The 27,869-nt window shown below is 35.2% G+C and overlaps 1 protein-coding gene across 1 annotated transcript in view; it reads right to left on the bottom strand.

Annotated features, from left to right (window-relative positions):
- Positions 1 to 27,869, bottom strand: part of BMPR1B (bone morphogenetic protein receptor type 1B) — a 161,557-nt gene that overhangs the window by 59,043 nt on the left and 74,645 nt on the right. Inside the window, exon 2 of the mRNA XM_029235789.1 lies at positions 3,306 to 3,465. Within this exon, the coding sequence (XP_029091622.1) occupies positions 3,306 to 3,448 (143 nt within the window). The 5' untranslated portion in view covers positions 3,449 to 3,465. The remainder of the gene's footprint in view (positions 1 to 3,305; positions 3,466 to 27,869) is intronic.

Below are 27,869 nucleotides of genomic sequence, written 5' to 3'. Positions count from 1 at the left end.
AATGGAGAAAACACAGTCTCTTCAGTAAGTGGTGCTGGGAAAACTGGACAGCTACATGTAAAAGAATGAAATTAGAACACTCCCTAACACCATACACAAAAATAAACTCAAAATGGATTCGAGACCTAAATGTAAGACCAGGCACTATAAAACTCTTAGTGGAAAACATAGGAAGAACACTCTTTGACATAAATCACAGCAAGATCTTTTTAGATCCACCTCCTAGACTAATGGAACTAAAAACAAAAATAAACAAATGGCACCTAATGAAACTTAAAAGCTTTTGCACAGCAAAGGAAACCATAAACAAGATGAAAAGACAACCCTCAGAATGGGAGAAAATATTTGCAAATGAATCATCGGACAAAGGATTAATCTCCAAAATATATAAACAGCACATGCAGCTCAATATTAAAAAAACAACCAACCCAATCCAGAAGTAGGCAGAAGACCTAAATAGACATCTCTCCAAAGAAGACATACAGATGGCCAAGAAGCACATGAAAAGCTGCTCAACATCACTAATTCTTAGAGAAATGCAAATCAAAACTACAATGAGGTATCACCTCACACCAGTTAGAATGGGCATCATCAGAAAATCTACAAACAACAAATGCTGGAGAGGGTGTGGAGAAAAGGGAACCCCCTTGCACTGTTGGTGGGAATGTAAATTGATACAGCCACTATGGAGAACAGTATGGAGGTTCCTTAAAAAACTAAAAATAGAACTACCATATGACCCAGCAATCCCACTACTGGGCATATACCCAGAGAAAACCATAATTCAAAAAGACACATGCACCCCAATGTTCATTGCAGCACTATTTACAATAGCCAGGTCATGGAAGCAACCTAATTGTCCATCGACAGATGACTGGATAAAGAAGATGTGGTACATATATACAATGGAATATTACTCAGCCATAAAAAGGAAAAAAACTGGGTCATTTGTAGAGATGTGGATGGATCTAGAGACTGTCATACAGTGTGAAGTAAGTCAGAAGGAGAAAAACAAATATCACATATTAACGCATATATGTGGAACCTAGAAAATGGTACAGATGAACCAGTCTGCAGAGCAGAAACTGAGACACAGATGTAGAGAACAAACGTATGGACACCAAGGGGGGAAAGCGGCAGGGGGGTGGTGGTGTGATGAATTGGGAGATTGAAAACAAAAACAAAAAAACTGACTAATGTTCTACTTACTCTACTCTCTCCCCAACCTCTTACCTGAGCTCCAAATCCATATTCTATTGATAGGCCTACTCTCGGAGATCTCTACTTGGATGTGTCAGAAACCTTAAACTTAGTATATCCCGATTGAAACTCGATTCTTTTCCTCTGTCGTCTTTCATCAAAAGGCTACAATATGCACCTAAGTGTACCGCTGCCAACTTGTGAAGCTCCTCTTGGTCCCCTCTCATCTCCGTGGCGTCAACATAAAACTTTCCTTCTAAATATGCCTCCAATACATCCAACTGTCTCCTGCACCAGCATCACCCTCATCCGAGAACATTTTCTCTCACATAAACTGTCCTTCCTGAATCTACTTTTCAATTTCTCTTACTTGTCTGCTGTTCTTGAACTTACTTTTGTCTCCCTCTAATACATTCAATACTCTGCAGCAGAGAAAATTTTTCTAAAAGGCAAATCAAATCACCTCAATCTCCACTGCCACTCCTGCTTAAACATCCCCTTTAGAACACAGACAAATTTCCCGTCTCCAGGCTTAAATCCCACCACGTCTCCTCCTATATGCCAAGCTTCTCCTTCCCACCACAAAGAACTTGCACTGCAGTTAACTATGCCTCAACACCTTCTTCCAAATCAACTTAGAACGCTTCAATGGCCTATAAGGAAAATAGGACAAAATATTTGAAATTGGGATAATTTTGGAAAACCTGAACGTATGATCACCCAAACTACAGCTCAAAGGGCACACACAGATTCACACTTAATTACTACAGACTCACACAAAATAGTAAAATATCTCCCTAATATGCTTCATCCTGCTAATTTTCTCTTCTTCAGAAAACTTTGTAATTTTCCTGATACTTTTTCTGTTTACTGCAAAAAGGTAGTGTTCCCAGGAAACACTGTCTGAGCTTTGGAGTCATTTTATCTTGGCGTAAGCGCTCAGAGATTGCAACCTTGTTCTATCATACAAGGGCCAAGTTACTAGACCTCTCTGGGCCCTGAATTCCTTAGGTCTAAAGGTAAGAAAGAAGAATTCCCTATCATGCTGAGTTGTGCTGATTAAATGAGACATATGTTTACGAATACACCCAAATTTCCTCCTTGTGTCATTCAGTTAATACATGTTTCTTGAGCTACATATTTTAGGATACACTGGTGAGCTTATATTAGATATATCCCACTTCATAGGAAACTTTAAAAAAAAAAAAAAAAAGGTCTCAGCATGAAAAAGAAAAGCATTCAACTCAGCTTCATGCTCCTTCCTGGGGAATGAGGTCCCAAATGGTTGCCCAGATATTCTGCCCAGAGTTCAAACCCAGCAGCCCATCTTCCTATTTGGGTCCATTATCGTCCTTGAGGGAGACTCTGCTTCTCTGACATTTTAACTCCTGAGACCCACACTTGTCTTGTTATCTCAGCCACTTTGCCCTGGACACACTCTGGCCTCTTTATTTACTGTTGTCCTCACCCTGGGGAGTCAGTGCAGGGACAGTGACCAAAAAAATGGATGTGGCTGCGTAAAGATGTGTAAGGAAGAAAGAGGCAAACGGTCCAGTTTCAAATATTAGAAAGTATTTATACAAACATGATTAGCTACTGAGGAGTTTATTCTCTAGTATTTAGCGTCTTAATCTTAACTTCTGGTGGACTCACATCTATTACTACGCTGTTTCCCAGAGGCAGTTTACAAATATTCCTAACAGCTTAGGTGTTCTTTCCAAGATACTAACACCATGACCATAATAAATGTTAGAACAAACAAACAAACAAACAAAACACATTTGACACCACTGCTATTGCATTTATTTTGGGGGCTGAGGTCTTTTGAAAGAAAATAATTGGTTCTTGCTCCTTGACAGGGACCCTGGGATCTGTGCTCTCTGTTTATGTGCACATGTGATGTTTGCAGGAAGAATGACCTCAGAACAACATTTCAGGGCAAAATGCGATTCAGTACTTCTCTACATACAGGCACAGCTCTGAGAGTTAATGGGTTTAGGACCTATTCCCCAAAATGTGCTCTTGGAAACACTAGCCTACAATTCTATAGTCAAAAAAGGATGGCTTTCTATTAAAACTAGAGTTAAATAATTTATATGACCAACCTGCAAATATTGTTGACTGAGTCTTCTGGACAGTGGTGGTGGCATTTACATCGCAAGATCTTTGGGCGAGGGGTGAGGGCTGTACTCTCACCATCCTCTTTCCTGGTGCCCACGTTCAATTTTCCTGAACTTCGCAAAAGCATGTTATCAAGGAAGTTTGCTGAAAAGAAGAAACAGTAAGAGTTTAAGCATCTTTGGGATAGCCCAGCCACAGTCTTCTGTCCAAAGAAAGATGCTATTAAACAAAATATTAAGTATTCATAATAGTTAAACGTCTAAACAGAAAACATATTCTGATGTTTTGACACTAAAAATTATACTTTCTATATGATATATATGTCTCATTAGAAATTCTCATAACCCTTTCAGAATAGTAGTTTCTACATTAAGTTATAATAGTTGTATTTGATTGAGTGCAAGCAGTTCAATGACCCACTATTATATAGATTATCTCTACTCTGTGCGGTAATGCTGTGAGTAAATATAACCATTCCCATTTTCAGATGAGAAAATTAAGACTCGAAGTTTAAGTGATCTGCACCCTGCTAATAAGTCTTGAAGCCAGCATTTACACCCAGATCATCTGGGCCCTAAAACTTTCTACCAGTCTCTTTACTTTAGGGTTCTCTTCACTTTAGGTATACCATGTATTTTTTAAAGAAATCATTAAACATATTTAATCTGCAACATTCATTAGGAAGATAAAAATTTAATTATCAAGATATACAAGCGAAAGTGACGACCTGTTACAGTAGCAATGATTCTACATCTTCAATGGAAGATACGATAGTAGACATGATGCTTAGAGACAGATCTTTCTGGTTCTAAAGTAGGCTTTACTGTTTACCAGTTAGTTGACATTGAATAGCTTTACAAATAATCCCACTGTGCTTCATTTTCTTATCATCAAAATGGAGATAATTATAAGCACCTACCTGTCAAGAGCTTAGAGTGGGTATGTTACATAGTATTACTTGATAAATGTTAGCTAATGTTATTGGAGAAATCTAATTTTTCACCTTTTAAATAGTAAGACAATGTTGCACAACCTATGGTGACATATCACTGAGACAGTTTTCATGTTTTCTTCTTTACCACCACTTTTGGAAAGAAAGGATGCTTCAGAAGGAGGCATAGATTAATTGACACCAGGTTTCAGGCATTGTGGTAAGAGCTCTCCTACATGCTATGTCACTGTATAAATTGTCACCCTGAGCAATGTTTGATTTAAAATCTAACAACACATCCAGTTTGCCTACAGTTAAATACAATTTCAACAAAAATATTATCTGAAAGATACTGGGTTAAAAAATTGAAATTCTAGATCAGAAGTACAGTATGCACAATAGATATGTACAGTGTACATTTGTTATTTTTTTTTTTTTAACTACAAATTAGTGCCTCCAACCACTGGTTATATCAGAGAATGAAGAGTTTAGAAAAAGGTCTGTGATGATCTATCCTGACTTTCTCTATGTTATGCTAATTAGTTGAATTTGTAGAAAGTAGTAATTAAAGGAAAAAAGAATATGTTAGATCCATTTACCAGAATTTCCCCCAATCATTAATTCTAATATTTCATTAGATTTTTCAAATTTATGTAAGATGTGCACCTTTCTCAAACAGTTCCTTATATTTTAGTCTGCAGAAGACATATCAATTGTAATATATGAAGAGTCTGTTATATTCAGAATCCTGGGCCACCCACAGTGATTCTGATTCCACAGGTCTCAGATGAGCCAAGGGAAAGGCATTATTCCAGAAGACCCCAGGTGACTTAGACAGATGATGTGCAGACTCCACTCTGAGAAAACTAGGACTAGATTAAGTAAATATTTATTTAATCCAACCACAAAATTAATCTCAATAGGTGTTTATTATTTCTATAAAATCGGTGCTCATCCTTAAGTTAAATTCCAAAATAAAGTGAAGTTAAACACAGTTTATGTTAGTATCTTGTATTTAAAGCCTGCATAAATGCCCTAGCACCACTTGCTATCCAGGTGCAGTGGGTATTGGTATGCCTATATAGCACCGTGCCATGCTGGTTTCCTTCTTTTTAAATCTGTTTCTCAGTCTTACTAACTTTATGACCTAAATTACCTCGAAGTAACTCCAAGTGATGAAGGTAAGATATTTAAAACTTATTACATCCTGCTTTCTTCCATACCAGGCCCCTGCTCTTTGAAGTTTTTAAAACAAAATAATAAAAATTCATTTATTATGCATATGTCTACTTAGCAAACACATATTGGGTGCCTACCTTGTTCCAGACACAGCCTAGGTAAGTAGGATGAACTAAACATACACAGAATTTACCACGTGGTGGGAAAAGTTGTTAAATGGAATATTCACACAGAATGGTCTACAGTATAAAAAGAAACATCTTTATACTATTGGAAAGAAGATGTCATTTTGTAAAAAACATTTTAATACAGGATTCATGATTTTCTCACATTTTAAATTTATTTAAACAAAATAATGATATAAAATTTAGTTAGAAGGAGATTCTTTGCGATATTGCTTAACAATCTGTGTTTACAACAAGAGGGGATAAGTCAGGTCTCTTAAAAGAGATTCCTATGTAGTCATTAAAATGTAGATGTGAAAGTATACTTCCTGACAAGGAAGACTGTTAAAATGTAATTTTTGTTGAAAAGGGCAGTTTACAGAGCATTTTAATTACAAAATCCCACTACATGAACAAGAAAAGGGGCTAAAACAAACAAACAAAAAAACCAACAATATAAAAGAGTTCCAGAGGAGACACTAGCAATAAAAACTTGGTAATCAGAAGGTAAAAATCATCCTTTCTATAGAGATAGTGAAGATGAAATATTGCTGCATAATCCTTCTAAAATGTTTAACACTGTAACATGCAGTCAGAATACATGATATTTTACCAAAAACACATTCATAAGAACAAAAAGATAAGCATAGCTAGCTCACAACAGATACCATTTCTATAAACTGAGTTAACAGACAACATACTGAATGAACATATAAGGCTGCCTTCATACAATATGACCCAAACAAGTAAATGTAGTGAGATGATAAATGATTGCTTTTAATTAGCATTAAATACATGGATAATTAAATGCAAATCTGAGACAGGTGGAGAGTTCTTTATTTGCTTTTGCCAAAATAATCAAGGGAGTAATCCATAAAAGTATGTAACTGCTACTTAGGAGTCAATTAATCTATATGTGTTTAATTCCTTATGAAATGAAAATCGTTATCACATGATTCACAACATTTCCAATCACAAGATTAAACTAAAATAATTAAGTGATAATTTGGAGGCTAAAAAGAGAAGACAAGGGAGAAGAGAAGCAGTAGCAACAGAATGAATAAATATGATTAGACTCAACTTAAAAGCTAAGAGCACAGTTAAAAAGAAAGATTATGGTATCTAAGTTGAGGTATAGTTGCCATACAATATTAGTTTCAGATGTACAACAATGTACCACATCTTCTTTATCCACCCCTTGCTGGACACTTCAGTTGTTCCATATCTTGGCCATTGTAAATAATGCTGCAAATGAACATAGAGGTGCATATATCTTTTCAAGTTAGTGTTTTTGTTTCCTTGGATAAATACCCAGAATTGGAATTGCTGGATCTCATGGTAGTTCTATTTTTAATTTTTTGAGGGAGCTGCATACTGTTTTCCATAGTGGCTGCACCAATTTACATTCCCACCAACAATGTACAAGGGTTTCCTTTTCTCCACATCCTCACCAGCATTTGTTATCACTTGTCTTTTTGAGAACAGCCATTCTAACAGGTGTGAGGTGATATCTCACTGAGGTTTTGATACATATTTCCCTATTGATTAGGGATGTTAAGCATTTTTTCATGTACCTGTTGGCCATCTGTATGTCTTCTTTGGAAAAATGAGTATTATTCAGATCCTCTGCCTTTTTTTAAATGGAACTTTGTTTTTTTGCTACTGAGTTGTATGAGTTCTTTATATATTTTGGATATCAACCCCTTAACAGATATACGATTTGTAAGTATCCTCTCCCATTCAGTAGGTTGCCTTTTCATTTTGTTGAGGGTTTCCTTTGCTGTGCAGAAGCTTTTTAGTTTAAGGTAGTCCCACTCGTTTCTTTTTGCTTGGCTTTGCTTTTGGTGTCAAATCCAAAATACCAACACCAAGACCTGTGTCAAAGAGCTTACAACCTATGTTTTCTTTGATGAGTTACATGCTTTCAGGTCTTACAATCAAGCCTTTAATACATTTTGAGTTACTTTTTGTGTATGGTGTAAGATAATGGTCCAGTTTCATTCTACTGCATGTAGCTATCCAGTTTTCCCAACACCATTTATTGAAGAGACTATCATTTTACCATTGTATATCCTTGGCTCCTTTGTCATAGATTAACTGACCATAAGAGTGTGGGTTTATTTCTGGGCTCTCTATTCTGTTCCATTGATCTATGTGTCTGTTTTTCTGCCAATACCATACTGTTTTGGTGACTATAGCTTTGTAATATAGTTTGCAAGCTGGGAGCATGATGCCTTGAGCTTTGTTCTTCTTTCTCAAGATTACTTTGGCTATTCAGGGTCTTTTGTGGTTCTATACAAATTTTAGGGTTGTTTGTTCTATTACTGTGAAAAATGCCATTGGAATTTTGATAGGGATTGTATTGAATCTGTAGACTATTTTGGGTAATATGGACATTTTAACAATATTAATTCTCCCAGTCTGTGAGCATGGATTAGCTTTCCATTTGTTTTTGTCTTCTTCAATTTGTTTCATCAATGTCTGATAGTTTTTAGTGCACAGGTCTTTCACCTCCTTGGTTAAATTTATTCCTAGGTATTCTATTCTTTTTGATGCAATTGTAAATGGAAATTGTTTTCTTAATTTCTCTTTCTGATAGTTCATTCATTATTTTTAGTGTATAGAAATGCAACAGATTTCTCTATACTGCTTTTATATCCTTCAATTTCACTGAATTCATTTATTAGTTCCAACAGTTTTTGGTGGAGTCTTTAGGGTTTTCTATATATAACATCATGTCATCTGCCAATAGTGACAGTTTTACTTCTTCCTTTCCAATTTAGATGCCTTTTATTCTTTTTTTGCCTAATTGTTCTGGCTAGCATTTCCAATACTATGTTGAATAAAAATGGCCAGAGTTGGGCTTCCCTGGTGGCACAGTGGTTGAGAGTCCGCCTGCCGATGCAGGGGACACGGGTTCATGCCCCGGTCCGGGAGGATCCCACATGCCGCGGAGCGGCTAGGCCTGTGAGCCACGGCCGCTGAGCCTGCGTGTTCAGAGCCTGTGCTCCACGACGGGAGAGGCCACAACAGAGAGAGGCCCGCGTACCGCAAAAAAAAAAAAAAAGGCCAGAATGGGCATCCTGGTCTTGGTCCTAATCTTAAAGGAAAAGCTTTCAGCTTTTCACTGTTGAGTATGATGTTAGCTGTGGGCTTGTCATATATATAGCCTTTCCTGTGTTTAAGCATATTCTTTCTATACCTGTTTTGAGAGTTGTTGTTGTTGTTGTTTTTATCATGAATGGATGTTGAATTTTGTCAAATGCTTTTTCTGCATGTATTTAGATGATAAGATTTTCATCCTTCATTTTGTTCATGTGGTAAATCACATTGATTGATTTGTGGATGTTGCAACACCCTTACATCCCTGGAATAAATCCCATTTGATCACGGTGTATGATCCTTTTAATATATTGTTGAATTTGGTTTGTTAATATTTTGTTGAGGATTTTTAGATATGTTCATCAGGGATATTGGTCCGTAATTTTCTTTTCTTATGGTGTCCTTGTCTGGTTTTGATATCAAGGAAATGCTGGCCTCATAACATGATTTTGGAAGTGTTTCCTCTTCTATTTTTGGAAGAGTTTGAGAAGGACTGGTATTAATTCTTCTTTGAATGTTTGATAGAATTGACCAGTGAAGCCATCTGGAACTAGACTTTTGTTTGTTTGGAGGTTTTAAATTATTGGTTCAATTTCCTTAAGATCTTCCTAATAGCTAGTCCACATTTGAAATAAAGGGTCAATGAGAAACTGAACTGTTTTATCTGCTGCTATAATTATGAAAAGGGATTTATAAAAGGATCACTTTCATATAAAGTCATTCTGAATTTATGCCAAATCTAGCCAGCCTCATATAGGTAAGCTTAGGCATTTTAGATCAAAAACAAGACTGAACACATCAGCTAAGGTATAAAAAAGGCAATTACATGTATATAAAATTAATAATCATCTCATAAAAACATGAATTTAGCCTGACTTTCTGATAAATTTATATAAAAGAAGATAATCATTAAAAACAACGGCAAGATTACTAATTATGAAAGAAACATTACATATAACTTAGTACATTATATTTTCTAAATCAGCAAATTAAAAGGAATTTTTTTCCACCAAGGAAAGCTAAATAGTGAATGGTTTCTACTTAGGTTGAAAAGAATTTCAACAAAATTGATTATTTCTTCCCAGTACCTTTCCAGACAGTTAAGACTTTTTTAATATTTAGTAATAGAATTATAAATAAATCTGACAGAAAAATGTAAGAGGGAAAAAAAACTGAGAAAAGTCAGACTGTTCGGAAATGTCTTAGGAATAAATACTACACCCTCTTTAGTTCAGTCCATTTTCAGTTTCCTTCCTCCCTCCTACCTTCCCCCTCCCCTAACTCCCCACCCCTTTTTCTCCCTAATACCAATCTTTAGCTTAACAGTGTGAATCCAGACACTTCAGATGCTGCCTGGTTAGCTTAGCTAGTTACATTATAGCTAATCCAGGTTGTTAACTATCCAAACTACCATGATAATACAAAGTAGGGCCTGTGGAAGCCAATCTAAACTTGTTCCTCATTTTTCAGAGGATCAGTAGATTTTTTTAGGGAGCAACTGAACCACAAGGTCACTTCCAAACATGTTTCTGTGTGTGTGTGTGTGTGTGTGTGTGTGCGTGTGTGCGCACGTGTGTGTTCTTAATGAATTGCAACTAAATTATATTCCTTATGATCTTCATATAGGAGATAGATTTACAAATTTTCAGGCAAATTACTCAAACTTCACAAAATAATATAATGATCAGCATGCAACAGTGTGACTTCCATTCAATTACAAAAGCTAAACAGATGGTTATCTTCCTTGAATATCTTTTCATGGATATATGTTACAGTTACACACGTTTCCAGCTATTTTGTATGTCTGTATATAGTTATACACAAGTTTTCTATGGCATCTCTTCTTGTATAAGTTAGGAAGTAAGGCAGAGTTATAAAGAATGTCTTTAAAGTACTCATCTGGAATCAGTGGACAATTATTAGCTGGCAGCCTGGTATAAACACTATAAAATAACTCATTTTTGATGTATATACTTAACAAATCAATTATTTTTACTATTTCTATATTATTTTATATTATAGTGTACCCTTCCATATGATTTTTACAGAAAAATGAAACAAGATTTTTATAGAAATATCAGAAAACACAGGACAACAGTAAATTGCAAAAAAAATACAATACCACAACTCTGCAAGAAATAAATTTTAGCTTCCATATTCATCCATTATATCCTAAAGTACATTTTAGTTAATGTACTAGTTTTGATTATTTTTTCTCGGTAACATTCTTATTTCAAAAATGGAATAAAACATTTTAAGTTTGTGATATAAAATATTGTTGTATGATATATGTCATAGTGAAGAGAATATCAGAATCTACTGTCACATTAAAACACATGGAGAACGATCTTTATGAACAGCAATAATTCAAGGAAATTAAATCTCAAATACACCATGTATTAATACTAAGAAATGGATGTGAGTCTTCAAAATTCATTTAAAGAAGACATGTAATTATTTTGTGCCACAGGATCTACTAGTAATCTATTTTCCTTTCTTCATTTTATTTTTTACTTTTTAGCTGTCTAAATATCTCAAAAATTAACAATATTTTGAGTGTCTTCTCTGTTCTACATCATCTTCACAAGAGGGCAGGCCGGACCAAGAAGAGAAATTGAAATTCATATCACACAAGTTTGTACTTCAAGTATCTTGGGTAAAAAGATTAGTGGAAGAAAATTTGAAAGTACTACTGAACTGTCCAGCAATGCTTTGGGACTGATCCAGTCTAACACTATCCATGTTGCTATGATAATAAATAATGTGAATCAATGCTCATTTCCTTTCTCAACCAAAACTGGTTTAAAGAGTACACTGGTTAAAACCCAAAACCTATGACACACAGGAATAAAACTTGAATCAGAGCTTGAAAACAATATTAATTTTCAAGCTAACTTTTCGTGATCCTGAATGGTGGGTTTAAATAGATAACTAACTTTTATTTTCATCACTTAAGCCTTGAATCATTTAACTCAATTTAATAATTTAATTTACTGTCTAATAAGCATACTCAATTCAAAAGTCCTGACCTCAATTTTCATTGCCTAACCCTCTTTCATTATACTAAGACATTTTCAAACAATTTTTCTATGTTGTTTGCAACAAGAACTTAGAAAAATATATATATATAAACAACATGAAACGCAATCGTTAATAAAAAGTTGAAATACGTGCCTAAACTCTTTTGAAAACAAAATATAAATACAACTTAGATTCAAAACTACCAAAGCAAAATCACATGCATTACAAAGAAAGAGTAGACTTTCAATTATTAATAGTGAAGTGAACTGCACAGGAGTTTCTTTCTCCTTCGAGTCTCAGAAGTCAGAGGAGAGAGGGACAAGGCAGGCTGTAGGTGGTAAGTTCTGGGGCTACCATGCTATAGAGGGGGATGAAATGCCAGGTGAGAAACCAACACCAGGTGTGGTCACCAAGCAGTAGACTCAGACTTGACCAGGATATAACGTAAAACGGACAAAACAGTTCAAACCCCAGCTTAGCTACTGCCATGCTCTGTTGCCTTAGCAAGTCACTGACCTCTCTAACAGAGGGTGTGGAAAGTCGCAGCACACATTGGCTCGCTAGGAGAACTGGATGAGAGACTCCAAGTAAAGCACCTATCACAGCTCCTTGCACATACTAAGAGTGAATAACAGTAAACTGTTGTTTTCTGTGCTGCTGAAGCTTACTATTCAGTTTTTTTGTTTTCATTCTTCAGATTTTTCTCTTTCTCCCCCTCCATTGTTTTTGTTCCTTTTCTCTACTGCTTCATCTCCTACATGTTTCTACTTCTCTTCCATTTCTTCTTTCCCCAACCTCTTTCTCTCATCCTGATTCTCTCTTCCTCTTCAATTCCCCTTTCTTTTGCTTCATGTTACTTCCATTAACTTTGCCATTCTGGGCTCATCACTGTGCACAGAAAGTCTATAAAAATATTGAGCTTTTTGGTTTACGAAACATTGACACTTTGTTCACAGCTGAATAATACATTGTTATTCATTATTCATTTATTTAGCAAATAATCATTAAATCCATTCCATCTACATAACACAATGGCGCAGAGCACCTGAAGTACCTTCAGTAATGTAACAATCTTGCTGGTGAGACAAATCAACTGCATGTGGAATACAGTGAGACAAATCAGCTACATATGGAAAACCAAAAACAGTATATGAAAATAATAAAATAGAAGTCAAAATGCCACATATAATTGTCAAATGTAAGTAAGTCCTAGGTAGGAGGCACAGGAGGGAAGATTACTAGGGGTGACAGGAATCAACCAATAAATTTTATGGAAAACATAAGCACCAGGGATACTGACAGTTTTTCATTTCAGTGGCTCACTGGTGACACTACTGAATAGGGTAAGAAAAACACACTAGTTTTACAATGTTAAAGATTTGCTGGATCTCTATAGAAACCAGAGCTTTTATAATAAAATATTTCACATGTTTCCATTTGCCAGCAATTGTTTCTCTTTTTACCATACTTACACATCCACATGACCATATCACTCAGTTTCTGTACGATAATCATGTTTTCAACATTTTATATCATAAAAGTTCTGCCCAGAGACCCCAAAACATCTGGATAAAAAGTGAAAGCTTCAATAATTCAAGTGTTTTATATTCTGGGATGCTAGATTATGAGTTGAACAAATCATAAAAAGGTGAAATATTACATAAATGTGAACATACAACATATATATTCATATTTGTTTGTTTTACAGGTAACTAATACAGAGTTATGAGCCTGAGTAAGCATCATAATTGATTATAACATGATTTATAGTTCTTAGGCCATCACATTTATACTCTTTAAAGGTAGAACAGTAGCTAGCTTTCCCACAGGTTTTAATATGCTTTCGAATTTGGAGAAACTCAACCAAAATGTTCATATAAATTAAAAATCTTTGAAAATACTCTAAAACATGACATGATAACAAGTATCTTAATAAAAGTATCAACATAAGAAATAATAAACTTTACAAGCAAGTAACCACCATGTTTAAAGATAGTTTAACATTAAACTGAATCTATATCCATAAAATAGCATAATCACAGCTAATAGGATGATTTTAAAAGTTAAAAAAATCTCTGCATTTAAAAATACTTAATATGTCTGTTCTTTTCTTCGTTGGAAAAGAAACTGAACCACAGCCTCTTTGACAATAATGTCAAAGAATCAACCAGGACATGGCAGACTGCCAAGCCAGGAGCTATGGTTTATTCGGAGACTTTCTATCAATGCTCTGCTTCACAGAGATCTAAAGCTAATCAAAGCGGATGTTCAACTAGCCACCACACCAAAACTTACTCTGCAGCTTTGCAAAGCACCCCCAAGACAGCTTGAAGTGTAAAACTACTTTGAACAGACATCTATGTAAAGAAGAGAAGTGACAATGAAGCCAGACATCAGAAGCCCAATCACCAGGTTCATGCTATTCTTTTTCCCCAAAGAAAAAACCTGGAAAGCATTTAGGATCTCTCTGTTTCTAATCCTTTCTGGATCCTCTAATTGGATAATTGTTAAAGGATACTTTAGTAAGGAGCATACTGATCTTGAAAATGTAAATATATTGCTATTACAAATGTTCAAATATTTGAGGCATAAAATATATGGAATATATATATTTAAAAACTTAACTTACAATGCACTATTATCAACTACTATCATCACCGATGAGTTTAAAGGTCTATGATGAAACAACATAGAATAATGATAACCAGCAGCAAAATGAATTAAAACGATCTGAATATTAGAAAGCCATTACAGAGTTTTAAGAGAAAAACTAAAGAATCTGAAGAAACAACTGTACAAAACCTGCAGTGCTATCTACATAGCTTTGTTTACAGTTATGTCATGCTTCATAGGAAAGTTTCCTAAGATAGATACCAAAAATGACATGAATTACTAAAATATACTTGCCTTAGCTTCTCTGACTGTATACTTTACCTTAAAACAATTTATAACCTTCCTGATCAAATTAAATGACTTAGAAACTGAATTTTCAGAACATTCATTTCTTCTAATGTTTAAATCATTAATTTGTACTTTAAAATATTTTTGCATTTTTTAAAAACCATATTTGCAAGAAAGCAACTTTGACTTATAATCTATGAATTGAGACATATATCATAGATAGCAGAAGAATTTACAACATCAAAAACTACAAACTCTACCACAGGACGTTACACAGCCAAAACACTTGGTTTTAACCATGACAGTATTGGAAAATGTGTAGGGGCAAACACACATACCCACTCCAACACACAGACAACACAGAAGGTATAATAATACATGCAACATTTGTAGTAGTTTAAAAGTAACCTAAATTACACATTGCTGGGACATTTAAGCTAAACTGCATTTTCTTGCCGTGTAATTTTTGTGCACGACATTTTTGAACCCCTGAATTGTTCTATTCCCAAACCTCTATGCCAAGAAAGACTAAGTTCTATCATCTCTTTTGTGTGTACCAGAATTGGCTTAACTGATCTTGCTTACATTTCTGGAGGGAAAAAACAGCCTCTGTAAGATATAAAGCTTCTCCCACTACTCACTTTTGATTTCTGTACGCCTGATAGATCGTTGCCAGGTTCGTTGGGACGAGACATGAGGAGGACACACAGAATTGCTAGGGGTGTCCACTAAAAAGCACAGCACCGTAGGCAACACTAATCCTGCACCTGTGATGTGTTATTCACCAGTTAAGAAATGCAGTCCAGACGGTGGTTGCCTAATACAGCTCAGCTGTTTTTCTCAGTACTCCCTTTGATTATAAGCTGGCAAGAGAGATTATTCTGGTCAAGCACTGAGCTATGTTCAAGATACATGGCATATGACAGTGGAAAGGTGAAAGAGAAAGGAAACCTTAGAATCAAAAAAAAGTAAGTAAAAAGAAAAGAAAAAAAAGTCACTGACCACAGTGTATTATGTAACAATTCCAGATGGTTCAAAGCTGCCTCTGATTATACACAGGCAGAAAAATATACAACATTTAAGTATCTAGAAATCTATTTTTTGATATTACCCTTTTGACTTTTAGCATGGTAGTTCAACATGCAATTCTTTGGTTTATTTTAAAATCAGCACAACTTCACAGATTGATCAGCTGCATAAACATTTAAAAATCTTTCTTTAAAGAGGTTTACCTATTCTAGACATCAAACTCCTTTTATAATGTTGGGAAAACTGAAACCAAATGATTACCATTAATTTTATCTTTTTATTAAGTCAACCATATTACTGGACTTGACTCATTAAAACGTGATATAAAATTTATCTTTGAGACACAACTATCTTATTCATCATATATGGCTTAGGCCAGCATAAAGTATTTATTTTAACCAGCATAAAACTGCTAGCAACTCCAGACTGATTTAAGAAATATTTATTATACACAAAGCTCTCTACGAAGCATGTTGGTTTCACAGAGATGAAGAAGAAACCGCCACAAAGCTCACAAACCTTAAAATCTAATGGGAGAGAGTAAATAAAAGTTACTCTTTCTGTTATTGTTGTTCTTTTGCCATAAAAGGGCTGCTGACCATTCACTCATACCAAAACTTTCACTCTTTTTCCTTTGACACTCTATATAAACACAAAACCATCTGTCCCCCAGGCCAGTATCCGTGCCATTTTAAATAATCTAAAACCTTACCCCAAAACCAGACACCCTTTCCTAATAGCAGATGGTTAAAAAACAGAAACAAAAAATTCAATTGTATATACCCAAAGAGCTGAAATGAAGAAAATATATCAATTTCAAAATGTACATATGTAAGGTATATATTTTAAAATGTTTAAAATTTCAAGTTATTTTTTTGTTTTCATTGATTAGATGCTAATTAGCTGCTAAGCAAAGCAGTATATTAAAAAAAATTAGAAAAATTCCATATGATATATATTAGGAGCAAAAGGGTCAAAAGAAATTCCTATGTCCATAAAAGCATTCTCTCTCATCAGAATTTGACAAGTCTTAGAGCCTTCCTTTATATTTAGACATTAGTGTTAAAGATAATACTGCATTTAAAGTTCCAAATAACACTCTGAGGCTAACTGGAGGAGGACCAAGATTTAGGCAGTATGCCACAAAATGTTATATTAATATTTTAACGATTCCCACACTCTGGTCTGTGCGTCCAAAGTAAAATAAGACGGCTGAATTGGGTCCTGGGTACGTATATGACTAGCAAAAAATATAGACTCCTGATATTTTTTTGGACAAAAAAATTTTTTTCTGAAATTATACTTAATTGGCCATTAAAATAGTGCTGAGATTCTGAACCACCCTCCACTTTGTTTGATTTATTGGAATAAGATTTGCCAAAGGCAAAAGTCTTGTTGACATTTGGGCAGAAACACCGAGGAAAGATCCAAATTGAGACTATGTTATTGTAATGATTGTGTTATCTTAAATCTGTGTATGGCACACATTGGAACATTCTGGCCTCATGTTGCTCAAGCTGTCCCTCTTTCAATAAACAAATGGCTTCAGTTTTCAAAACATTCTTCAAAAGCAATCTTATTTTTTAAATTTTTTAATTGCATAAAGCCTAGTAGACTCAGTGGCCCAGCCTTTGAAAAGCCTGATCTTACCTTTAAATTTTCCTTCTTTATATATCTTTATTCAATTCGTATCTCCTCATTTATGCCAAAAATTATATTTTTGCCCATACATTATATTCTAAGGTAAAAATATTTCCTTCCTCCTTTTTAAAATAATTATCAACATGGTATCTCATGAGAAACAACTGAAAAAAAGAACAACAAAAACCCTGAATCTAAGAGGCTACATGAAAAATAACTACCTCTCATAAACCCTTTCTTCACATGGTTCTTTATCTTCAACCACACCAACATAAGGCAGACATATCCCTGTGCGTTATGTTTTTTCACCCTGAAATATTTTGATAAATTGGGGATATGATTTTAAATTTCAGTATCAGAGTAAGAAGGTATGAAATACATACTTACTCATGTTCTATTTAAATGACCGAAGTACTTACTCCCAAACAATAATATTAATATGGGAGGAAAGGACAGTGGCTACCTTAAATGGTCACTTCAGTTAGAAAGTTTTCCACTTTGACAAAGAATATATGAGATCAAACCAAATATTTTCCCAGAATGTAAGAGTTTGTACTTCAGCTATTAAGAAACCATTCTCTATGTTCACCTACAGAATGTCCTATTCTCTACCTAAAAACCCCAAAATTCAGTATGGGAGGCAAGAACTCTTATTATTTAATGAATCAGAGATTGGCAAAGCTTGTCAGCTTTAACTCTTACAGTCGTCAGGCCTGCTGATTCTCATGAGGAATGAAGTCTCATAGACTTTTGTTTTATCCTTAAGGGAAGAGCATGCGGGTCTTTTAGAATGAATAGGCCCCACTTAGGATATATGATTAGTTAACTAGGAAAGTTATTTATTTTCTTTTCATCTTTCTTAGCAGACAAAAAAATATTTGCTTTCATCATTAAAACCACAGTAACCATTTGGTGGTAATATGAAAATTTCCTGGTGGCTCCCCTTCTCTACTATCAAGTCTAATAGCCTGACCAGAAAAGTATCAAACTTGTGCTAATTATTAATTAGAGAGATAATCTGGAATAAAACAAACCTCTTTAATAGCTATTTCCCCCAAAATTTTCACCCCAGTCCTTAGAATACAGCACTTTGTGACAGCTTTTGTGCATGCTGAAATCATGGTAAAGGACAAATTTCTCTTCCCATTTCATACCAATGAGGGGAAAACAAGCCTTGTCCAACAGGCATCATCGCAAATAATCCCCCCACCCCCAAGTGTTCAGGGCTCTTCCCTTTGTAGAGTTCAGTGTCTCCTCACTAGCAAGAAAGTATAAGCAGAGAGATCATTAGTTATGACATGTAGACGTTAGCAGATAATGTTGACTCACTTCAGGAACTATTAAACTATAAACAGTGTGCTGAAAGCCATTTATCTGCACTTTAGGATAAACAGCAGAACCTACTCAATTAAACGGATTGCAAAGAATATGCTGCTGATGCCAAACCAAGTGAAGCTTAATTTTGAAAAGAAAAATCTGTGAATAAAAATCCACCTAGGATTCCAGGGATTCTGGCACATAAAATCCTTAAACACTTTATTTTAAAATATAATATATAAAACACAGAACATATATTTTTAAAAGGCCAACTGATTCAGTTACCAAAGTTATTGCAGACTAGCTCGAGTTCAAAGTAAATTTATTGATACTTGATACATATTTTCTCTTAAGTGACAGCATTTACAGTAATACTGATGCTGAGCAAATGTATGTTATCAAGGAAAGTTTTACCTGTCACTATGTAAAAAGTAAGTTGAATTGGGTCTGTTTTCTTCATCAGCACTATTCCTATTCACAAACAATTGGACTGTTTTGAGAGTTTCTAAATGACTCCTTCCAAGAAAAAGAAAGACAACCTGAGTGCAACTGTATCATAAATGAATGATATTTATGTTTATTATGTAAATATATATACATATTTCCATCTTTAGCACGTTAAAATGCTACAAGAAAAATACTAATCTATAATGCAACCTCAGAGGTTTTATTCCACAGTTGATTAGAAGGGTATGAGATAAACAAGGCCCTTCCTGCTGGTACCATATACAGGTAAAACATATTACGTTTAGAATTTATTTTTCCTACTTGTCAGAAAATAAATCAAAATCTGCTCTTTTTCACACTTCCAGATGTCAAAAGCTTTTCAAAACAATTTTGATGTCAGAGAAGAGAACACACAGGTGTGTTTTATGTCAACTACTGAAAGCAACTGAAGGTTTGCCTGGAATCTGATCACTCTACTGACACATTCTTGCAGGCATTACGAACACTCCCTGAAGGAACATTACACTAATGCTGACTAATTTTAAAAAACATCCCAAATCTCATTAGACCTATTCCCTAGCAGTATTGTTCAAGAGCATCTCTGCTAGTAACACCACACTCATTGCCACCTCTTAGCAAACCTTTAATGCTTTCTTCAATATCACCTTTACTGTTCTTCTTCATCGACAATACAACAGGTTGAACAACAATAAAATATTCGATATCAACATGCATAAGTTTTTGTCACATCATGAAAACTATGACAACCCACAAAAAATCAAGTGTTAGGAGGTCAGTAACAAATGCTTAAGAGAAGCTGGTTCACGTTAATGGACACTTGGTCTTGAGGAAACCAAGCCTAAGACAGAAAGATGGCAGTAGTATTTCAATTCTGAAATTATCAGTGCTTATGCTGAAAAACTGTACTTGGTTACAAAACCTATATTAAACACAAACAGCAACTTAAATGTGACATGTTCTTAATTTTTTAAAAATAGTGACTGGAAGGAAATTCTTGCCATTAAATGACTAGGGTTCCCAATCAAGATCAGAAAAATGCTGCCTACCAGCAAAATGACCTAATAGTCATAGATTTCTGATGTTTATTAAGACCTAGAAGTAAACACATCAATTCAGACTTTAAAAAATCATTTCAATCATATAAACATTCATTCAAAAGATTTAGTATTTATATAACCCTTCCTTTGCTCTCACACACACACACACACACACACACACACACCCAAGTATGTCCACAATGAGGACCAGCAAGTAACAAACTTGTCTCTTCTTGTCAAGTGTTCTTAGTATTTTCCAAACCTCCAAAAATATCTCACTTCTGAACAACACCACCCCCCCAGGTAATAATAAAAAACTGAAACTTTTAAAGCATTTTTTCTTTTTCTTTTTCTCAGTCCATCATCCAGTGCCTGAATGCTCGTGTCAGAACACAAGCTGATGCTCAGAGCAGGGTGCCCAGGGCACTCTCACTTGTGCAGCTATATTGGCAGCGGCTCATAAATGTGCTTTTGTATTTCATATCTACACAAGTCAAGTTTCTCAGCTTTACTTTTCTTCTCAGTAGCAGCAAACCCTGAGCTCTTCATTGCTAATATTCTACAATGCATGGGGAAAACAAGGGCAGGGGCCCTCTATTCGAGTACATGTGCAGAATAGGACTTTTTTTTTTTTTTTAAATCTGAGACTCTTTTCTGCCTTCCTTCCTCATTTCTTATCTCCCAACCCCCAATGGCTTCTCAAAAACTTCAATATTCTTGAAGATCCAGATGTCTCCTTTCTTTCCTCCCAATCCCACTGAGAAGACAGGAAACACCAGGTGTGAAATGTCTCTGTTTGCCCCCCTCCACTCAGTACACACCTCCTAACCGGGAGCTTTCATCCTGGCTTGCCCTCTCAGGGGAACTACCCTGTCACTTGTCTGCTGGACCCCATCTCTTCTCACACACCCAGATGCACAGCCGAGACCACAGTTTCTCACAGAGGATGGTTTGCTTTCATATGTTCCTTCCTAGGTTATGAACAAAGAGCAGTTTTCCCAGGTTAGATCAGCCCAGCTGAAGGAGAATTTTAGGACAAAGAGAAAATGAGTGTATTGGGAAGAAAGGGCAAAGGAGCCCTGAACTCAAGGAGAACTTGAGACGCTTATGCCTGTGCCATTATATCAAAATATAGTAACTTATATACAAAACACGCAACCAAGCACCATCTCTTACAATAGGCCAAGTCACATGTATAACAGGATAATTAGATTCCAAACAGGTGTAGGAATCATGATTTCTAGCCCTAGCCATGCTACCGACTTGGAAATCTCCAGAATGCTTTGATTGGAAAACCAGCACGGTGATGATTTACCAAATAAGGCATAGGCAGTAAACATAGGTTCTCAGGATATGTTTTGGAAGGAATACCAATGAATGAATTAGATCACTAGAAAAGACTCAGCCAAACATACCTGTCTAGATTAGAAACTCAGTGTGAAGGAAGTGACCCTGAGTCAACACTGTAACATAGGAGTGCCACACGGTGACTGCTTTTCGCATGACCACATTCCCAGTGACAGTGGGTGTTTCTAAAGAAGAGAATCTGTGCAGAAAGAAGTGGTGGTTTCCCTGGTAACCCAAATATTCCAAAACACTACAACGTGTTCTATCTAACTACTCCCAACTCTACCCTTACCCAATAAACAATTTGGAAAAAGGGCATCTAACATCCCACTGCCTAAGATCATAACTAGTGATGGACAGGAGGGATAAAAATCAACCCAAGCTTGTCTGACTACAAGCGTAGGAAATCATTCATAACTAAGTACACATATCTTTATATCTTAGATATGGATGTATCTATGGATATCCCTGACTTCACCCACCTAATTTCAGGCAGATTTTTAAGTCTGATGTTGTATTTACATATTTAGGGAATATTACATACATATTAAATTATGTATGCTCATGGGTCTGCATTAATGAGGTTTACTGGAAAAGGAATTTGAATAGACTGAAAGGAGAGACTGTATTATATTAGAGAAAGGGGGAAAAAAATGACAGGACAAACAGCCAAAAATGAACAGCAGTTGGGAATTTCCAAAATTAAACTGACATATAGAGTAACCTGGAAATAACTTTCATTTCCCTTGAGCTGGTTATTTACACAATCTATGTTTAAATAAAGGTTGAATTTTACTCTGATACAACATATTAACTGATTAAGTTCATGTTTTTAATTCTATGCAGTAATAGTAAAATGGGAACAAATTATGAAGAAACCAAAAAAGAAGAAACATAATAGTGTGGTGGAACCAAGGCTTAATCCCATCATCCATAAGGTATCAATGGGCTGTGGGTGAAGAGAGGAAGCATCATCACGTGTACTGGAGAACTACGCCCTCCTCTCTAGAAATGACCCAAAGGGTGTTATCCAGGAATTTTATCAGCCTGCTCTGAGGGGACGGGTTGTCGGACCCTGACTGTCATACGCACTTTCCTGTTCCAAACACTGCCACTCCCTTTTGTCCTTTTATTACAGTATTATATCTCCCCAAACACCCCCTTCTTAAATCACTTCAGCTAAATTTCCAACAAGTACTGAATTCCTAAGGTTTGAAAAAAATCAAAATTATGATAAAAATAAAAAATAAAATAAAATCAGCCAGCAGTCACAGAAGGTTATGTCTATTTATCACAACAGTTTTGTCCTCTTTCTCATTTGTTTTTGTGTGCTTTTGCTTTCATCGGCATCTGTTGGGATGGGTAAGTATAGTTCTTGCCAAAGATAATGGAGTTCTTTTAGTCTGGCCAAGCAAAGAAAAATGGGAGGCAAAGAAAGGATGAGAACAATTATGTTAAAAATGCTGCCAAATTCAAAGCAATTCAAGGGTCACAACAGTATGTTTGTGTGCCCTGAATTACCTTATCAGTACAAGGAGATGGTAGGAAAATATGTTCTCTAACCGCCCTCCTACTTCAGATACATTACGGTTCTACATAACTTCCACTTTGCTGATACACATTCTTTTTTTGTATCTATAGCGTAGAAAGAGGGTACTGAATACTGTACCAATAAAATGTAAGGATCCCAGTTCTGTTGTCTATTAGTTGTATGACCTTAGGCCAGTTCTTAATTTTTTTTTTATCTGAAACACTTCATAGTAACAATACTTCCATTTCAAGGAGTCTTCAAGGAACAAGAGGAAATCATTTATCTATCCTCAATTATGTGTTTATAAATCTCATATAATGTAATCCTGAAAATACTCATTTTATACATGAGGGGACTAGGGCTGGGAGAGGTTATTTTCCTGAGAGCAAACAAGTGAGTAGCAGGCAAGGGTGGGAGGCAAGCTCTGGTCTCTGTGACTTTTAAAAGCAATGATTCCTCCAGCTAGCAGTTCGCAAAGGTTTTGTTCTCAAGATCCTTTTTCATTATTAAAAATTATTAAGGGCACCAAATTTTTTAGTTATGTGGATTACAATATTTACTATATTAGGAATTAAAACTGAACAGTTTTTAAATATGTATAATTCATTTACAAATAATAATGAACCCATTTTAACATGTTTTCAAAAAAATAATGAAAAAAGTGGTACTGTTTTACATTTTTGCAAATCTCTTTAAGGCCTAACAATAGAAGAAATCGGGTATCTGCCTCTGAATTAAATCTACTGCAATATATTGCATTTGACATATATGAAAAATATAGGGTCACACATTATGTAGTTGAAAAAAGGAGCTATATTTTAGTAGACGAAAAAAGGAGCTATATTTTAGTAGACGTTTTTCATAATAGTGGTTATTTGATACTACGCAAACACTGGAGAAGTAGAAGTCTCTTCAAAGTTAGATGCAATGTCGAATGTGAAACCCTATCAATGAAATTTTCATATTCTGATAAATTAAAATCTACTGTCCATCATGTACTTTGAGTGGATTTTTACACGGGCATGAATATGAAACAATGGGCACTGACTGATTATTTGGAGAAATAAATCTTGGTTCACTCAGTTATGCAGATCAATCCTGTGGATACAGGCTTTCCAAGATCCTAATTTTTGTTTGAAAGTTTGAATTTGATCATCAGCAATAAATACTGTCGGTTGTTTTCCCTGAAGTGACAGGCTCACTTTGTTCATTTTTGAGAATATGTCTGCAAATACCCATGCCTGAATAACCACAGTTTGTCTGTCAGTCATTCTTTCTAGTAAAAGTTGCCTTTCATGAAAAGTCTCATGGTAACCATTAATCTTCAGTATGCTGAAGAATTTCATTCTGTATACTTAACATTTTGTCACATAGAATATTAAAAAGAAATTTACTCAGAGGTTGGAATTTAATAAACTTAATAATTTTTACAGTTTCATTCTTGATATTATTAAATGAAGGTAGCTTTTTGTTTGGTGTTGGGTAGGTGGGGTTTGGTTAGCTGGTTTGGTGTTTGGTCAGTTGGCTTGTTTGATGGTTTGTTTGTACTGTGATGGCAGTGAAGAATACAAGAACAGTTTGGTACCCTGTCTTGATCTGCACTCAGGTGCTACCAACAGTTCTAACCACTATTTCCCTTTGTACCGTAAGTGCAAATGTTAGTAATACATCACATGATTACGCTTGTGAACCGTATTTCGAGAACTGCCACACTGGATGACCAACTACTGGTCGCTAGAGATATAAAATTTATGTATATTTTAAGATAAGCTAAGAAATTTTAACAATAGTGGAAGAGAAGGGAATGAGTATAAGAGATCATTTTAAAAAGGGAAAATGATTAAAATGTATATGTTATTGAACCCTTCTGGGATATAAGGAGAGATTTTCAGTTAGAAACACTAGATTGCCCACAAAAGTATTATGTGCGCCAAATACGTGTGAAAACAATTATTAATGTAAATTTGTTTTAATGCTTTTAATTGGTCTTTAAATGACACAATTAAAGTATCAAACCTTAATTAAGCAAGCACCACTCACTTAGACGCTGCCAGCTATGAAATGTTGATAAACACTTGAGAAAAGAAGAAATGATTCATTAATATGAAAGTAAAACAGGTACACAAAGTTCTCAGAAAAGTAATTAAAAAGAGAAAGAATTTGCTAAATATGGTACTAATTAGTCCTGGTTGAGTTTGTTTCCTTTGCTTTGAATTTTGGTTGTAAACTATCATAGGCAGTATTTTCTGTTTCTTCTGCATGGTTGTATTTTTTTTTTTCACATTGAGCACTGAAAGGTTGATCATAATGAGACATGCTTTTCTCTAACTTTAACTATGTTTATGTCTTGATTTGAACATAGTTTAAGTCTCTTGATTTCCAAACACAGGGCAGTTTTTCCTTCGTGCTACAGAAAACAGCCAATTCTGAATTAAGAAAAGTCAGATTTTATATCATCCAAGGTTTGTAAACAAGGGATACACTGAGATCTTTTTTCCCACCAAAAATATTATATGGGGAAATGCAGAGCATCTTTCTCACGTGAGGTCTTAAATGTGCTATTATTTCACACTCAGGTGAAATATGTAGAATATTTAGAGTATAAACTGCATGAGATTAAGAGTTATATCTCTTTAGTTAACCACGACAAACCTCAGCATCTAGGATAGCGTCTGGCACTTGGCAGACACACATAAATTGTTGATTTGGTATGTGGAACAACTTCCCTATTATGAAGGTTTCAAGGATCACCTAATGTGAGAGAAGGTACAAACAATGTTATCTCACATATATCTATGATCTATGATGTTATTTCAGAAACGGGAGTGTGTGTCTGTGCTCTACTATGATTGCTATTTCGTAAAATCTCCACTTTTTAAAATTGAAAACAAAATGCAAAAATGCAGCTAGATTTTTCTGACACTCCTTCTGTCCCCTATACATATAATTTTCAAACTCAAGAAAGATAGACTTTGACCCCACTTTGACAGAGCCAATTCAATTCAATTATGTTTTAGGTTACTACGGACTGGAACATTGGAACATGGGTGTAAAAGGAAGGTTCTGAACATTGTCTCTAATGCCAATGTAACCTGGACAGCATCTACAGAAGGGAGCACAGGGCTAGAGATCATGACCTGCTTGGCTAATTAGCTGTATGCCTTTGGAAAAACCCATGCATTTCTCTAGACTTCCATTTCTCCATTTTGAAAATAAGAATAATCATGTATACTTGTCTCATGGTTATTGCTAAGATTAAATGAAGCACTATATAAAGAACTTAACATAGACCCTGTGACAGAGATAGAGTTAATGCCCAATAAATGTTAGTTCCCTTCATCTTTCAGAAATCTATGGATTAAAACTTGATTGTAAAGACTGTGAGGTTCGTAACAGACAAAAGCATACATCTTTCACTCCAACTATATAAATGACTACCAGAATCCAGAACCAATTTAAAGATATAGAGCAGTTATAAGTATTAAAGACCTAAATGTAAGACTGCATACTGTAAAACTCCTAGAGGAAAACATAGGCAAAACACTCTTTGACATAATTCATGGCAATAACTTTTTGAATCCGTTTCCTAAAGGAAATCAAGGCAAAAATAAACAAATGGGACCTAATTAAACTTAAAAGCTCCTGCACAGCAAAGGAAACCATTGACAATATGAAAAGACAACTTACTGAATGGGAGAAAATCTTTCCAAGTGATATAACCGACAAGGGATTAATATCTAACATATATAAACAACTCATACAACTCAACATCAAAAAAAAATTCAATTAAAAAATGGGCAGAAGAATTGAATAGACATTTTTCCAAAGACGAAATGCAGATGGCCAACAGGTGAAAAGATCCTCAGCAGGGAAATGCAAATCAAAACGACAATGAGGTATCACCTCACACCTGTCAGAATGGCTATCAAAAAGAACACAAATAACAAATGTTGGCTAAGACACGGAAAAAAGGGAACCCTTGTGCACCGTCGGTGGGAAAGTAAATGGGTGCAGTCACTGTGGAAAACAGTATGAAGGTTTCTCAAAAAACTGAAAATAGAACCATCACATGACCCAGCAATTCCACTCCTGGGTATATATCCAAAAAACAAAAACAAAAACACTAATTTGAAAAGATACATTCACCCTAATGTTCACAGCAGCACTATTTACAATTGTCAAGATATGGAAGCAACCTAAGTGTCCATCAATAGATGAATGGATAAAGGAGATGTGATATACACACAATGGAATACTACTGAACCATAAAAAAGAACAAAATTTTGCCATTTGGAGCAACATGGATGGACTTGGAGGGCATTATGCTAAGGGAAATAAGTCACAAACAGAAAGACAAACACTGTATGATATCACTTATATGTGGAATCTAAAAAATAGAACTAGTGAATATAACAAAAAAGAAGCAGACTCACAGATACAGAGAACAAACCAATGGTTACCAGTGGGGAGGGGAGGGAGGGGCAATACAGGGGTGGGGGAGTGAGAGGTACAAATTACTGGGTATAAGATAGGCTCAAGGAGGTACAACACAGTGAATATAGCCAATACTTTGTAATAACTGTAAATGGAAAGTAACCTTTAAAAATGTATAAAAAAGGAAAAGAATGACAAGGAAAAAATGTACACACACATCTGTTTTCTATGATTTATCACTGGTATTCCCTACTTACTGGAACGAATTCATATTTCCAATTTTCAATCAATTTTAACCACTTTCTAATTTGTTTTTTAAACTGATGTCACTATTTGGAAGAAAACGTGGAATTTCCATTATCATGGTTCCTGCTAGTGGTGATAAATAAATGTGGCATTGTTCAAAGAAACGAAACTACAGAATATTACGCATCACATGAAGTATA

The sequence above is a fragment of the Monodon monoceros genome, unplaced genomic scaffold (assembly GCF_005190385.1).
Source record: "Monodon monoceros isolate NGI ecotype Baffin Bay Population unplaced genomic scaffold, NGI_Narwhal_1 Super_Scaffold_20, whole genome shotgun sequence".
In the NCBI taxonomy this organism is placed as follows: domain Eukaryota; kingdom Metazoa; phylum Chordata; class Mammalia; order Artiodactyla; family Monodontidae; genus Monodon; species Monodon monoceros.
This window is presented reverse-complemented; position numbering and strand designations above follow the sequence as displayed.